We start from the raw sequence: 13156 nt of genomic DNA on the forward strand, positions 1-13156 counted from the left end.
TTCTGCCAGAAAATGGCCTTGGAATGCAGACAATAGAGTAGTTGCCAGTTTGACAAACAGCCATACTTTGGGGTGAAGCACAAAATATTTGGACATTCATATATTTTTAACTCTTTTTCTTCCAAGAAACTTGTTGAAAAGTTCACCAGACAGGATATTTGCTAGTCCTTCTGGTAAAAGTGAAGAGGTTATTTGTGAGCACAATACCCAATTGGATGCCAAAAAAAATAAACAAATGGCTGTCCAGTCTCTTCTTAAAAACTTCCAGTGTTGGAGCATTCACCACCTCTGGAGGCAGGTTGTTCCACTGGTTAATTGTTCTAACTGTCAGGAAGTTTCTCCTTAGTTCTAGGTTGCTTCTCTCCTTGACTAGTTTTCATCCGTTGCTTCTTCTCCTGCTTTCCGGTGCTTTGGAGAATAGCTTGGCTCCCTCTTCTTTGTGGCAGCCCCTGAGATGTTGGAACACTACTATCATGTCGGTCTTGAAGCGGGATGCAGCCTGTCGTCTGGCCATTTCGGGAGCCCAGCTCTGCACTGAACCGAACCGAACTGCATACTTCATTGGCCAAGTGGGGTTGCCGACTCCTCCGGTCCTAGCCCGAGCCGCCGCTGCCGCCCCCCACCCCCCACTTCTCTGAGGCTTCGCGAAAGCGACGCTCCACCTCTACCCCTCCTCCTCCCTCCTTCCCTCCCTCCCTCCTTCCTTCCTTCCTTCCTTCCCCCTCCCGCTCTTATTTCGCCCCCCGCGTCTTCAGGCGCAGCTCTTCGCTCTTTCCCGCGGAGGGGAAGCCGGGCGTCGAGATGGGCGCCAAACTGCGCTCCGGCTTCTACCTGGGAAAGAAGTTGGCGCTGCTGCTGGCGCTGCTCCCGGCCGCCCTGCTCTTGGCGCTCCTGGCGCTCCTGGCGCTGGCCATCCTCTACGGGCGTTGCGCCTGGGCACCGAAGGAACCCGAGCAGCTGCTCCCGGCCGTTCCGACCAAGCCCGGGTCCAACGCCAGCGCGGAGTCCGCGGCTCGGCCCTCGGGGCCCTGGGATCAGCAGCGCTTGCCCCGCCACGTCGCGCCGATCCACTACTCGCTCCTGCTCTGGCCCCACCTGGCGCCCGGCCTGCCCGAGCCCCGCACGCACTCGGGACAGGTGAACGTCACGGTGCGGTGCCACCAAGCCACCTCCACGGTGCTCCTGCACAGCGCCGAGCTGACTTACCGGGGCGCTTCGGTGTGGGGCCCGCTGGAGGAGGCGCCCGCCAACACCAGCCGCAGCATCCCGCTGGGGGAGGTGTGGGTGGCCCCCGAGAACCAATACCTGGTGCTGGAACTGCTGGAGACCCTGAGAGCCGGCAGCCTCTACGAGCTGCGGTTCGCCTTTCAGGGGAAGATTCAGCTGGGGCCGGACTACTCCGGCCTCTTCCTGAACACCTACGAGGACGAAGGCGAGAGCAGGTAGGTCGGTTCCCGAGGAGGCCGCTTGCTCAGACCCTGAGCCGACTGGAGGCTTATCACAGGGCTGGTGAGAACTCGCTCCCTGTAATCCTCCTCCTGCAAAGAAAGGCAAAAGACACATCTAGGGAGTTATTCTAAGCAAGGCCACCGTCCCATAATCATCACGCAGATAAATAACAATTTCTTTAAGGAAAGGGATGCCCTGTTCCGAAATAGAATGAAAGGAATTTTGGTGACAATGCATCCAGCTGGTTGGCCCAGATGATGACCTGTTTTTAAATTGTAAAGGGTATTAAGTAACACTTCTGTGGTCAGCTGATATTCCCTGGAGTTGCCCAGGACCTTTCATAGCTGCTGCACTGTTGGCTAGTTCTTGTTCTTTACTGGGGGGGGGGGGAAGGGGGGGAAAGAGATACAGGGTGAGACAGTGGTGCAGTTTGATCATACAGGGACTGAATTTAATGCATGTATGGTCCAGCCAGCTGTATTGCTTCTCCTGTGAAGCACCCAATTTAGAACATTGAGAACATAGAACACAGAATAATAGAGTTTGAAGGGACCTCAGAGGTCTTCTAGTCCAACTCCCTGCTTCTAGGTTGCTTCTCCCCTTGGTTAGTTTCTGTCCATTGTTTGTTGACTTGCCTTTTGGTGCTTTGGAAAATCGATTGACCTGCTCATCTTTGTAGGAACCCCTCAGATTCAAGGTGCTGCTGATGACCTATAAAGCCCTAAATGGCTTGGGTCCAGACTATCTAAGGCAGGGGTGTCAAACTCAATTTCATTGAGGGCCGCATCAACATTGCGGTTGCCCTCAAGGGGCCGGGTGGGTATGGCCAGGGTGGGTGTGGCCTACTGGGTGGGCGTGGCTAGAGTGTGTATGGCCTACTGGGTGGGCATGGCCAGCTCTACAACGTTCACATCAAGGGTGCCTATGGGGGCCTGGGCAGGAGTGGGACAGATCTGAGGGTCTCTGGCAGAAGGAGCATCTCTGGGCCAGGGCCAAGGAGTGAGGGCCGTTCCCTCACTGTTTCCAGGATGGCTTCGCGGGCCACATGAAACCACTTCGCGGGCCGGATCTGGCCCCCGGGCCTTGTGTTTGACATGTCTGATCTAAGGGAACACCTGCTGCCGGCATCAACTTCCCATCGTCCTGTGCGCTCCCACAGGGTACCGCCGGTTAAGGAATGCCGGCGGGTTATTCCCAGGGGGAGGGCATTCTCTGTGGCTGCGCCGGCCCTATGGAACCAACTACCCACGAAACTTAGGACTGCCCCCGACCTTCGTTCATTTCGCCGGGACCTGAAAACCTGGCTCTTTGAGCTGTCTGGCCCAGACTGAGGGGTTTTTAATTTTTAATTGGATTTTAGATTTTAATTTTTAGGGCTTAAATTTAATTAATTGTTTTAACTGATTTTAATTTTTGTATTTTATGTTTTAATTGCTTGTAAACCGCCCTGAGTCCTACGGGAATAGGGCGGTATATAAGCTAAATAAATAAATAAATAAATAAATAAATAAATAAATAAATAAATAAATAAATAAATAAATAAATAAATATTGGAACAGTGCTATTTTATTGTGAGTTGGGGAGATGTTTGGTAAAATTGATTAAAATGAAAAAAATGGGCATGCTTGAATGTGCTTTTTAAAACTTGTCAGCACTTTTCTAGATAAAAAGTGAGAGTTGCTAGAAAAAAAATAAGCTTTGTAGAGCTGAGGCAATTTTTGCACTGTCAGTTTGAAACAATCTCAAAATTTCCAATGGAAAGAGTACATAAAAGAGGCATGGATTACTCTCCTACCCTTCTGTAGTTGACTACTGTCTGTTCTGCCAGTAGGATGTAAGGTGGCTATCTCAGCTTTCTTCTCCCTCAGATCCTCTGCTTTTTGCACCCTAGTGCCCCTACTTTTCTGTCTTAATGTAGCTGCTTGGTGATTTCTGCTGCCATTGCCACATGGTAGTCACATGGCTCTTTTTACCTTATGTTTTCCCACATAACCCTGGAATGTGAGACAGGCTGTGCCATTACTGAAGAATAAAGCAAAAAAATAAATAAATAAATAGAGAAAAATAAAGTGGATAAAAATGAAACAAATTCTCTAGTGTAAGGCATGTGACAAGGCAGTCACCACCCTTTCTCTTTTAGAAAGACATTATTTTCAAAATGATTTATTTTGTTAGATTTTTATCCTACTTATTCTATAAGTAACTCAAAGTGGAGAGTTTATCTAACATTCCCCCCTCCTCTTATTTTTCCCACAACCACAATCCTGTGAGGTGAGTTGGGCTGAGAGACAGTGACTGGCGTAAAATCGCCCAGCCATTTTTTTTTCAAAAGCCTCAAGTGGGACTAGAACTCAGAGTTTCTTGGTTTCTTAACCACTGCATTGTTTATAAAGAAGAAAGGAATGTAAAAATAATTAATCTTGTTGTAAGGATTGCATGTTTCTGTTGGAGGAAACAAACTTGTAACAAGCTCTGCAAAATCACAGATAACATTTCAGAATAATCTCCTATAGAACGTAAGACAAGAGAGGCTTGGGGCAAATTACAGTCTGGGATGGTGGATCTGTTAGTAGGAAAGGAGCACGGCAACACTTGGCAAGATGCATCAAACCTGAAGTCAAGAGGGTTGTTATTTATTTGCACAAGGTGAGCATTCTTTTTATTTGAAAACTTGTTGAAATTAAAATAAATCGGCTTTCTTTTTTTTGTAATGCCCTTGACCACGGGTCGGCAACCCGCGGGTCCGGAGCCGCATGCGGCTCTTTGAGCCGTCTCCTGCAGCTCCCAGCCGCCCGGTGCGCGCGCACCTCTCCAAATGGAGAGTGGCACCGCCCGTTTGGAGAGGTGCGTGCGCACCTCCCCGAATGGGCGGAGGTGCGCGCGCACCTCCCCAAACCTTTGGAGAGGTGCACGCGTACCTCTGCGCGAACGGGCCACGGTGTCGCTCTTTGAGGAAGCTGCCGCGGCCCGTCTGCAAAGCTGCCGAAAGCGGCAGCTTTGCAGATGGGCCACAGCAGCTTTCTCGAAGAGCGACGCCACTGCCCATTCCGAGAGGTGCGCGCGCACCTCCCCGAATGGGCGGAGCTGCGCACGCACCTCCCCGAATGGGCGGAGCTGCGCGCGCACCTCCCCAAACCTTTGGAGAGGTGCGCGCGTACCTCCGCGCGAACGGGCCGCGGCGTTGCTCTTTGAGGAAGCTGCCGCGGCCCGTCTGCAAAGCTGCCGAAAGCGGCAGCTTTGCAGATGGGCCACGGCAGCTTTCTCGAAGAGCGATGCCGCTGCCCATTCCGAGAGGTGCGCGCGCGCGGCAGCTTTGCAGACGGGCCGTCGCCGTCGGGCAACCGGGAACCGGTTCCATCTCACTTTAAAAAAAATGGCAACTGCGTGCGTCCGCGCATGCGCAAAAACATTTTGCGCATGCGCAAAATGTTTTTTGCGCATGCGCGTGCATGGACACACGCACACGGCTCCCAGTTTTTTAAATTTGTGATGGAACCGGTTCCCGGTGGCTCTTTTCCTTTTTTAGGTTGCCGACCCCTGCCCTTGACAATCCTTGTTCTTTTATATTTCTGAGCAAGTCAGACATAAGGCCAAATCCTCTCTTCACTTGGCAGTATGTTTGCTGTCCAAATACCAGGATGTTTTGAAACATGCTAATAACTAATCCACTCTTTCCTATCCTGGCACTCTCTAACTCATGTGCATCTGTTTATTCTTTTTTGGAATTGTCATCTGACACATCTGGAAAACACTAGGTTGGACCAGGCTCACCCTTTACTTAATTGAACAAATAGAAATTGTGAAGTATTATAGGTGGGGCTCACATATTCTGCTAAGTATGGTGTGTGGACTAATCTGCAGTTGACTGGATTCACATGTAGTGCTAATACATAACAGAAATTGGTAACTTTTTTGCAGCCAAAAGTAATACAGGTTCTCCCTATCTAACAACGAATCCTTTTTATCAACTTTGTGTATGTTTAGCAACTGTTTGTGATGGTGCTGAAAAAGTCACAATTGTTGCAGCATCCCTAGAGCCATGTGATTGAGATGTCAATGCTGCAAACATTGACATGTTTTTGCACTGACAATGTAAGAGACAGCCTTTTGTTTAAACTGCTTCACTTTGAATCTTGAAGGGAGGGAATTTTTCTAACGTCTATTTTGAGAAGATAAGAAGCCCGGTACAGAATGGGAGGAGAGACCTCATATGTGAAACTAATTGGATAACGTGATTTATGACGTGTAGATAAGGGCGGGGATTGTGTGTGTGTTACTATGGGTTTGGGGGGGGGAGGAGATTTCAGATTCTGGCATCCCTCCATGAGTGCCGATGTTTTGTTTTATTACTAAGACTTTTTAGATAAATAATATGCCTGCAATTTGTTTGATTTGTATTATTCATCGGAACCATGACATGAGCTTTGAATACTTCACAACTGGCAGGCATTTCCCACCACTGCAGCATCTTGCAGTCATATGATTGCCATTTTCGACCTTTGCAGCTTCTCACAAGCAGAATCAATGAAAAAGCTGGCCGTAAAATTGCCAGTTATGATCATGTGATGTTTCGCTTTATGACCATGTCACCAAGCAATGGACTTGCTGGTCCCAAATGTGGCAGTTAAGTGAGGACTACCTGTACTTTTCCCTCCCCCCACCCTGAAAACTGAGGACCACAATATAGATCAAATCATACTGTACACAGTATATGGAAGGGAGTTGGTGTTTTGAAGGAATTTTGTGGGGATGAGAGAGAGAGAGAGAGAGAGAGAGAGAGAGAGAGAGAGAGAGAGAGAGAGAGAGAGAGAGAGAGAGAGAGAGAGAGATTCCTCCTGTAATTTAATCAGTGAAATTGCCATGCTTCAGAACTCCAGATGTATACAAGTCACTTCCTATATTAAATTATCAGACAACCCTTTAAGATGCATTTAAAACTGGCTAAGCATAAACTGTAACACAAACCACAAGGAATATGGAATATATTGTGATGGAAAAATAATGAAAAGAAGCTAGAAATTCTCTTAACCTCCCCTCCCCCCCCCCTCTCCCACTTGCATAGATAAAATAAGATCAGCTTGAGGCTGCTGTAAGATCCAAGAACAGTGAAGTTTCTGCTGTCCCTAGAGCCCCTTGAATGCTATCGCAGCAAAAACCACGAGGAAGCCCTAATCCCTTCACATACAGATTTGTGTGGGGCGGAGGGCAGCCTCCGTGAAGAAACTTTGCTAACAAGTTGAGAAACGGCGGGCGTTCCACGCTAATCCGGCGCGCGAGTTGCCTGCTGATCTCCCCGTTCCTGAGGGACTCCAATTGGAATCCCTCAGCTCGCCTGTCGTGAGGGCGAGGCTTTGGTTATACAATAGCAAAATAACTTTTGTTTTCTTTGTTTAACGCGAATCTCCCCCAAATCTTGTTCATGAATCAGATCTCTTAGATTTCCCATCTCTCAATCCCAAAGAATTTCTTCTATTGGTCGGGGGTTCCTGTTTCTTGGAAAGAATAAAAAATTGCAATAAGTGTGCTTCCTTTATTTGGCAAATTTCCATGACATCTTTATCCATAAAGTTCGTTCTCTCTCTCTCTCTCTCTCTCTCTCTCTCTCTCTCTCTCTCTCTCTCTCTCTCTCTCTCTCTCTCTCTCTCTCTCTCTCTCTCTCTCTCTCTCTCTCTCTAATTTATGACTAAAGAGAAAGTAAAAATAAGAATGAAAAATTGGGGCATGTATTTTTTTTAAGCCTTTGTCCCTGACTGTACATTTCCCCACTTTTTGTATTGGAATTAAGATTGAAAAGTGAGGATTTTCAGTTAAACAAAACAAGTAGGTATATTTAGCCTGATTCCATATGCTTTAAAGCAGAAGTCCCCAACCTTTTGGGCACCAGGGACCGGTTCCGTAGAGAGAGGTTTTTCCATGGACAGGAGGGTGCGTGGTTTTGTGTGCTGCCTGCATCTTGTGGATGGGACTTTGCTTGTTTGTGCAGACCAGTTGCTGGCATCCCACAGCCCAGTGCTGGTCCATAGACCGGGGGTTGGGGACCCCTGCTTTAAAGCACCTCAGCTTACCATTCACCTAAAGAGAAATAGCATTTTTGAAACCAAGAAGGACTCTTCATTCCTTTAGAATAATTTTTACTGAAACTAAGGGTTAACAAATATGCTTTGAGAAGTAGCATTCATAATGCCAAATACAAGGGCATGTGCTTGATACAGTATTTCAGCAGGTCAGATGGTAACTCCCCTGGCACTTTATTTGTATAATGTTTCATGCCACCCACCATTAAAATCTTCAAAATTATGGAGGGTGAAACTTAGTATGGAACATGTTCCTTTCTTTGGGTGGTAAATTAGACTTGAAGTGGCAAGTTGGGGGAGACAGGTGCATTCCCGTCTCCAACATGGGAAAGAACAGGCTGAAGCTGAATAGTGCCAAGTTAGATGCACTGTTTGTCCATCAATGTTCTGCATCAACTCCTATGAGAGTTCCTACCTCTAGGTAGGCAGGAAGGGAAGCAGGAAAGCATCACTTCTGAAGGAATCGGGTTATGATCTGAGGATCCTTCTGGATTCATGGTTTTTGATGTAACAGATAAAAGCCTATATAAAAAGGCCTTTGGTTGGTATAAAATTTATATCCTTACCTGGTTCCCATCATTGAAATATATACTGTGGGCCCTGCAACCATTACCTTTTTACAGTTTTGACCAATAAACTATACCTAGAGGACTACCTGCTCTATCCTGAATCACTACAACCTATTAGATCATATATGAAAAAAATACTTCTAGTGGCCATCATTCATCAATCAATGAAATCTCTGAGGAAGATATAGAAAATGATCCAAAGAAATTTTAACCTGTGCAGGGTTATGTTCTGTTTTATTTATTTTTCTTATTTCACTGTTATAAAGTTTTGTTTTATGTTCTTAATTTTATCATGGCTATCTTAAATTTTCTGCAATTTAAGCCTCTGAGAGGCTTTGAACAAATGCATTCCATAATTACATATTAGAATAATATTTCTTTCTTTTATAGCTCAGAAGATGTTAAGTATGTGTGAATCTTATTTTGGGAGATTGTAGGAGAAGAGCTATATTAGTCTATGGTGGGAAAAATTTGGAAATCCAGTAGCACCAATTTTGACTAATGCTTTTGTTGTGTATGCCACCTGAACACCAGGTGGCATCAGTCAGGCAATCTGATTGGTCAACCTGTCCGGCGGGAAATATAGGACACCGGGTTGGGTGTCACCTGTTTGGCGGGAGAATAGAGCCAGTGGGTTGGCTGACTGTGGGGATATGGGTATCATTATAAGAGGGCACCTGGGGGGAAAGTTCCTCAGTTCCATCTTGTAACCAATAAAGACATATACTCTGAGTGCCGTCTCCTGGTCATTGCACATGTCACCCACTACTTAACAGCTTTCTATTAAAAAATTCGTGACCTGCTGTTCACTTGATAAGATGCACAGAATGGCTAGCCCATGAGTGTCAAACTCAGCACTCTTTTTGCATTGCTGGCAATGGGGTGGGTGTGGCTTCGGTATGATGAAACTGGCCTGTGGGCCGGCAGTTTGACACCCCTGGATGTAGGATTCATTTGAGGTGAAGTGGAGAATTGGGGGAACAGGAGGGAAAATAGGTTGGTTATGCGGATGCAGGGTACATGTGAGACAGATTATAAACACCTTATAAATTAATAATTGTGTAAAAAAAACCCCCACTGTGTTTGTTGAGACCTTCTGAGATTTCCTGAACTCCTATACTTTTTGAGTTTCTTGCTTAACAATATTGTTAAAGCCTCACTTTTCTAGACTTTGAGGTCTGCTATGGAGGATCCTGGAAATTCGAAATACTCCAATTTTGCTCTTGCTTTGAGTCCTGATGTCAAGCTTGTGTTCATTAGATCTTTTGTGCAAAATCTGGTCTACTTGTCTTATGTTGAACCCAGAGGAGCATTGCTGGCAGATGATAGTGGATATGACATTTGGAGGAAGAACATTTGAAGGCACCTCTAACTTTGTGTATATGGTTGCTGGGGCCTGTGATCGTGCTGTTGCTGTAGATCAGGGGTGTCAAACTGTCAGCCCATGGGCTGGATGCGCCATGCAGAAGCTGTGCCCACCCCATTGCCAGCAATGGCAAAACTGTCCAGATACATTGCATGATGTCACGTGGCATCACGAGTTTAACAAGTTTGCTATAGATGTAGGGGCAAAGTAGATATCTGGGTTTCTTGCAGTGTCTGGTTCCCACCCTGGCATCATTCCCAACCTGTTGCTCCTTGTTGCTTAGGAGGATCAGTTTCAAGTATGGGCCTGCCAGCCATTGCCTAAGAAAGTTTTCAGTATTGTCTGTAGCTTAATCATGCATTTGAATGCCTTGAGTTGTGATTGGTGATAATCAGTGATGTTTTGCTGTTGCTGTTTCTGTGATCTGTCTTTTAATATGTCCTTCCTAGGAATTATCTCGTTTGACTGCTTTCACTATTGGATTTGATGGTGGGTGATCAAACCCTGGTTTAATTTAATCATTGATCATCTCGGTTAAGTGAGTCAGAACAAATGTGGTTGTAGTGTAAAGCCCAAATATAGATGGTAGATTAGGTAATTTGTACTGAATGGAAGCTGGAAGCAAGTAGGAAGCTGAATGGAAGCTGGATGGCAATCTGTAAGTTTCTTGTATATTGTGATGTTTATGTCCCATGTATCACTTTATGATGACATCAAGGATTTAAGGCCATGTGTACATAACTTCATTTGGTACTGGATTGGATTAGAGCAGCACCATCTTGAAGGTATCAGTGCAAATATCTGGTTTTGCTTGCATGATTGTTTTAAAATGATTCAACTGAATTCTATTTGTATTCTAATTAGGTGGATGATTGTTTCACAGCTACAACCAACAGCTGCAAGATATGTTTACCCATGCTTTGATGAACCTGCAATGAAAGCTACCTTTAATATCAGCATTATTCACCATCCCAGCTATGTGGCACTTTCCAATATGCCAGCTTTAGGTAATTAATATAAATAAAGTCTTATTTGAGCACAGCTCCTGCTGGTTTCATGAACATACAATTTTGTAGCTTTCTTAGTAGCGGTAGGGAAGTGTTAACACTGTGCAGTATTCTTCTGAAATGTTTTTTTCCACTTCATGTTTGGACTATAGTTATGGAAAATCCTGATCATCTCCCATCCAATTACTAATTAAGTCCATTCTTGTTTAGCTTCCAAAGCCAAACAAGATGCCAATATTATGTTACGCAGGTTGTAGCAACAATAGTATCATAGTTAAACAGTAAGATGCTTTGAATATGTAAAATCTGAATTCCACCACATTGAAAACTGAACTATTTACTCAGCTCCTATATTTCCCCCCCCCCCACTTTATTTTCATGTGCTTTGCTTGCCCAGTGTTTAACAGCAATCACATCTGGAACAAATATAAATTTAATAAATTCAAATTCAAATTCAAACAAATTCTATCTCAATGAATTCTGTTATAAATACCAAAGAAACTGTGTGGCTATCCAATCAAGTAGCACTAGATTGGAAAATTAAATATCCTTCCAACTTGACATTGCTTATAGCAAGTGTTTCCTGCTATTATGCTGGAAATATACATTTATAAATACAATAATATTTATTCTCAGAATAATTTTGGTAGAAAATAGAAGCTAGATTTACATAGTATCTACAACACAGGAAGCCCTTTCATATACGATTCTGATTCACTAGCATCTCTTGCAGATGTTTCAAGTTGGTTGTCTATTTGTTTTTTCCTCTAAGAAGATGAAGGCTGCATTCATGAGAGATGGCGATAGGGGAGTCAGCTTTCATGTTATCCTCATGTCAGCCATGAGGTTGGGCATGGTGAGAGAGAGTGATTGATCCAGAATCACTTAGTGAGGTTCCATGGCTGATGGCGGATTGGAATGTCACTACCTGTATACCTTTATACCAGGGGTCCCCAGCCCCCAGTCCATGGACCAGTATCGGGCTGCGGTATGCCAGTAACCAGGCCACACAAACAAGCAAAGCCCCATCTGCGGGATGCAGGCAGCACACGAAACCACGCCCCCTCAGTCTGTGGAAAAACCTCTCTCCTCCGGTCCCTTGTGTCCAAAGGGTTGGGGACCTCTGCTTTATACCAAAGGTGCTGACTTGAGAAATATGTTTATGAAGGAGGCTAGAAATTGCATTGCAGAGTTTGGGCAGACTATTAATTATCCTAAGGTGTGGATTTCAATTTTAAATCTTCTGTGCTTTGAAAAAAAAGAATATTGGTATGTTATTGGTAGAAGCAAATATATTGTGCCTATCTTTCCCATCAGCATACTGTCAGAGTCCTTACCAGCCCTGGTTCCACAAATGATAAATGATGGTCAACAAGGTAGCTGGCTAGGCAGGAACATTCTGACCAGTGTTTATTGACGGCAAATAACAACAAATAAAGTCAGCACTGGGAGTGACTTGCTCCCAGTGCCTTATATACAGGCAATCCCCTCAGCTCCACCCCCCATCCAACCTGCCAGCATCCAGCGTCCGTCCCTAAAACCAGCATAGCTGGCCTCCGCCTCCCCCCTCCAGCGCCGTCTCCAGCAGTCCAGCATGCAGCCAGGAGCCTCAGCTGCTTGGAGGTCAGGCATTCCCAAGCAAAGGGGAATTCCCCTCCCTTTCCCTTCCCTGAAGAGGCAAGTATGATGGAAGCAGGCAACTTTTTTTGTAATTGCACTTATTGGGCTTTTGAAATTTTAAGGTATTTCAGGCTTAGCTCATTACTTTGACTGACTTTATTTTTAAAAGATGCTGTTCCCCCTCCCCCCCTTCCATAACTGCTGAAAATCTTGTTGCTGAACTTGATAACCATGGTTTTGGGATTGTTGGGAGTGGAGGCAAAATTAGTGCTAGGAGGACCTGACATGGGCTGTGGATTCCTCAATTCTGCAATGCAATATGAAGCATATGGAAAGTAATAAACTACAGTTTATTTATGTATTTTATATATATAGTGGACATAAGAGCCACTTTGATGTAGAGATTAAGATTTAGATTAGAAACTAAAAGATAAATTCTAGACTTAAAACCAGCTGGGGGACTTTGGGCGAGTCACTTTTTCTCGAACCTGGGAGGAAGAACCCTGCGTAAACCATTTCTGAAAAATCTTGCAAAGTACCGTAATTGGGGATTCATCCAGGCAGTCACCAGGAGCCAAAAAGTGACTTGAAGGTACAAAAAAAAAGCTAATATATATTTGGATTGCTTCTTTATTTTTAAATAGATGCATCTGAGTATAAAGATGTGAACGACAGTGCACTGAGTGCTTTGATGAATGAAACTACACCAATTAACTGGACTATCACAACATTTGAAACAACACTGAAAATGTCTACATATATTACTGCTTTTGTGGTCTGTAAGTTTGATTATGTCACCACAACTGAAAGAGGCAATCAGGTAAATAAACGTCTTGAGGTTACATTATACTAACAGTATGGGTTTGCATTTGTGATTAAGTTTTGTGTTACACCAGACATTCCTAAATTTAATTGATTCAGTAACATATAAATGGCATCGATCAGTGAGAAGCACAATGCAATTAAATTAAAAACTGTATGAACTCAGCCATTGTAGTTTGCAAACCTTAATATGTAACTTACTGTTATGTGAAACCAATCAACAGTTGTTTTTATTTATTCATTTATATG

The 13156-nt window shown here is 44.7% G+C and overlaps 1 protein-coding gene across 1 annotated transcript in view; it reads left to right on the forward strand.

Moving 5' to 3' along the window:
• Positions 1–801: 801 nt before the first annotated feature.
• LVRN (laeverin) overlaps positions 802–13156 on the forward strand; it is a gene marked incomplete at its 5' end in the record, with an annotated part of 44348 nt that continues 31993 nt past the window's right edge. The window contains 3 exons of the mRNA XM_081319818.1: positions 802–1442; positions 10323–10465; positions 12730–12905. Of these exons, the coding sequence (XP_081175944.1) occupies positions 802–1442; positions 10323–10465; positions 12730–12905 (960 nt within the window). The remainder of the gene's footprint in view (positions 1443–10322; positions 10466–12729; positions 12906–13156) is intronic.

Source organism: Vipera berus, assembly GCF_964194415.1.
Source record: "Vipera berus genome assembly, chromosome: 2".
Lineage (NCBI taxonomy): Eukaryota > Metazoa > Chordata > Lepidosauria > Squamata > Viperidae > Vipera > Vipera berus.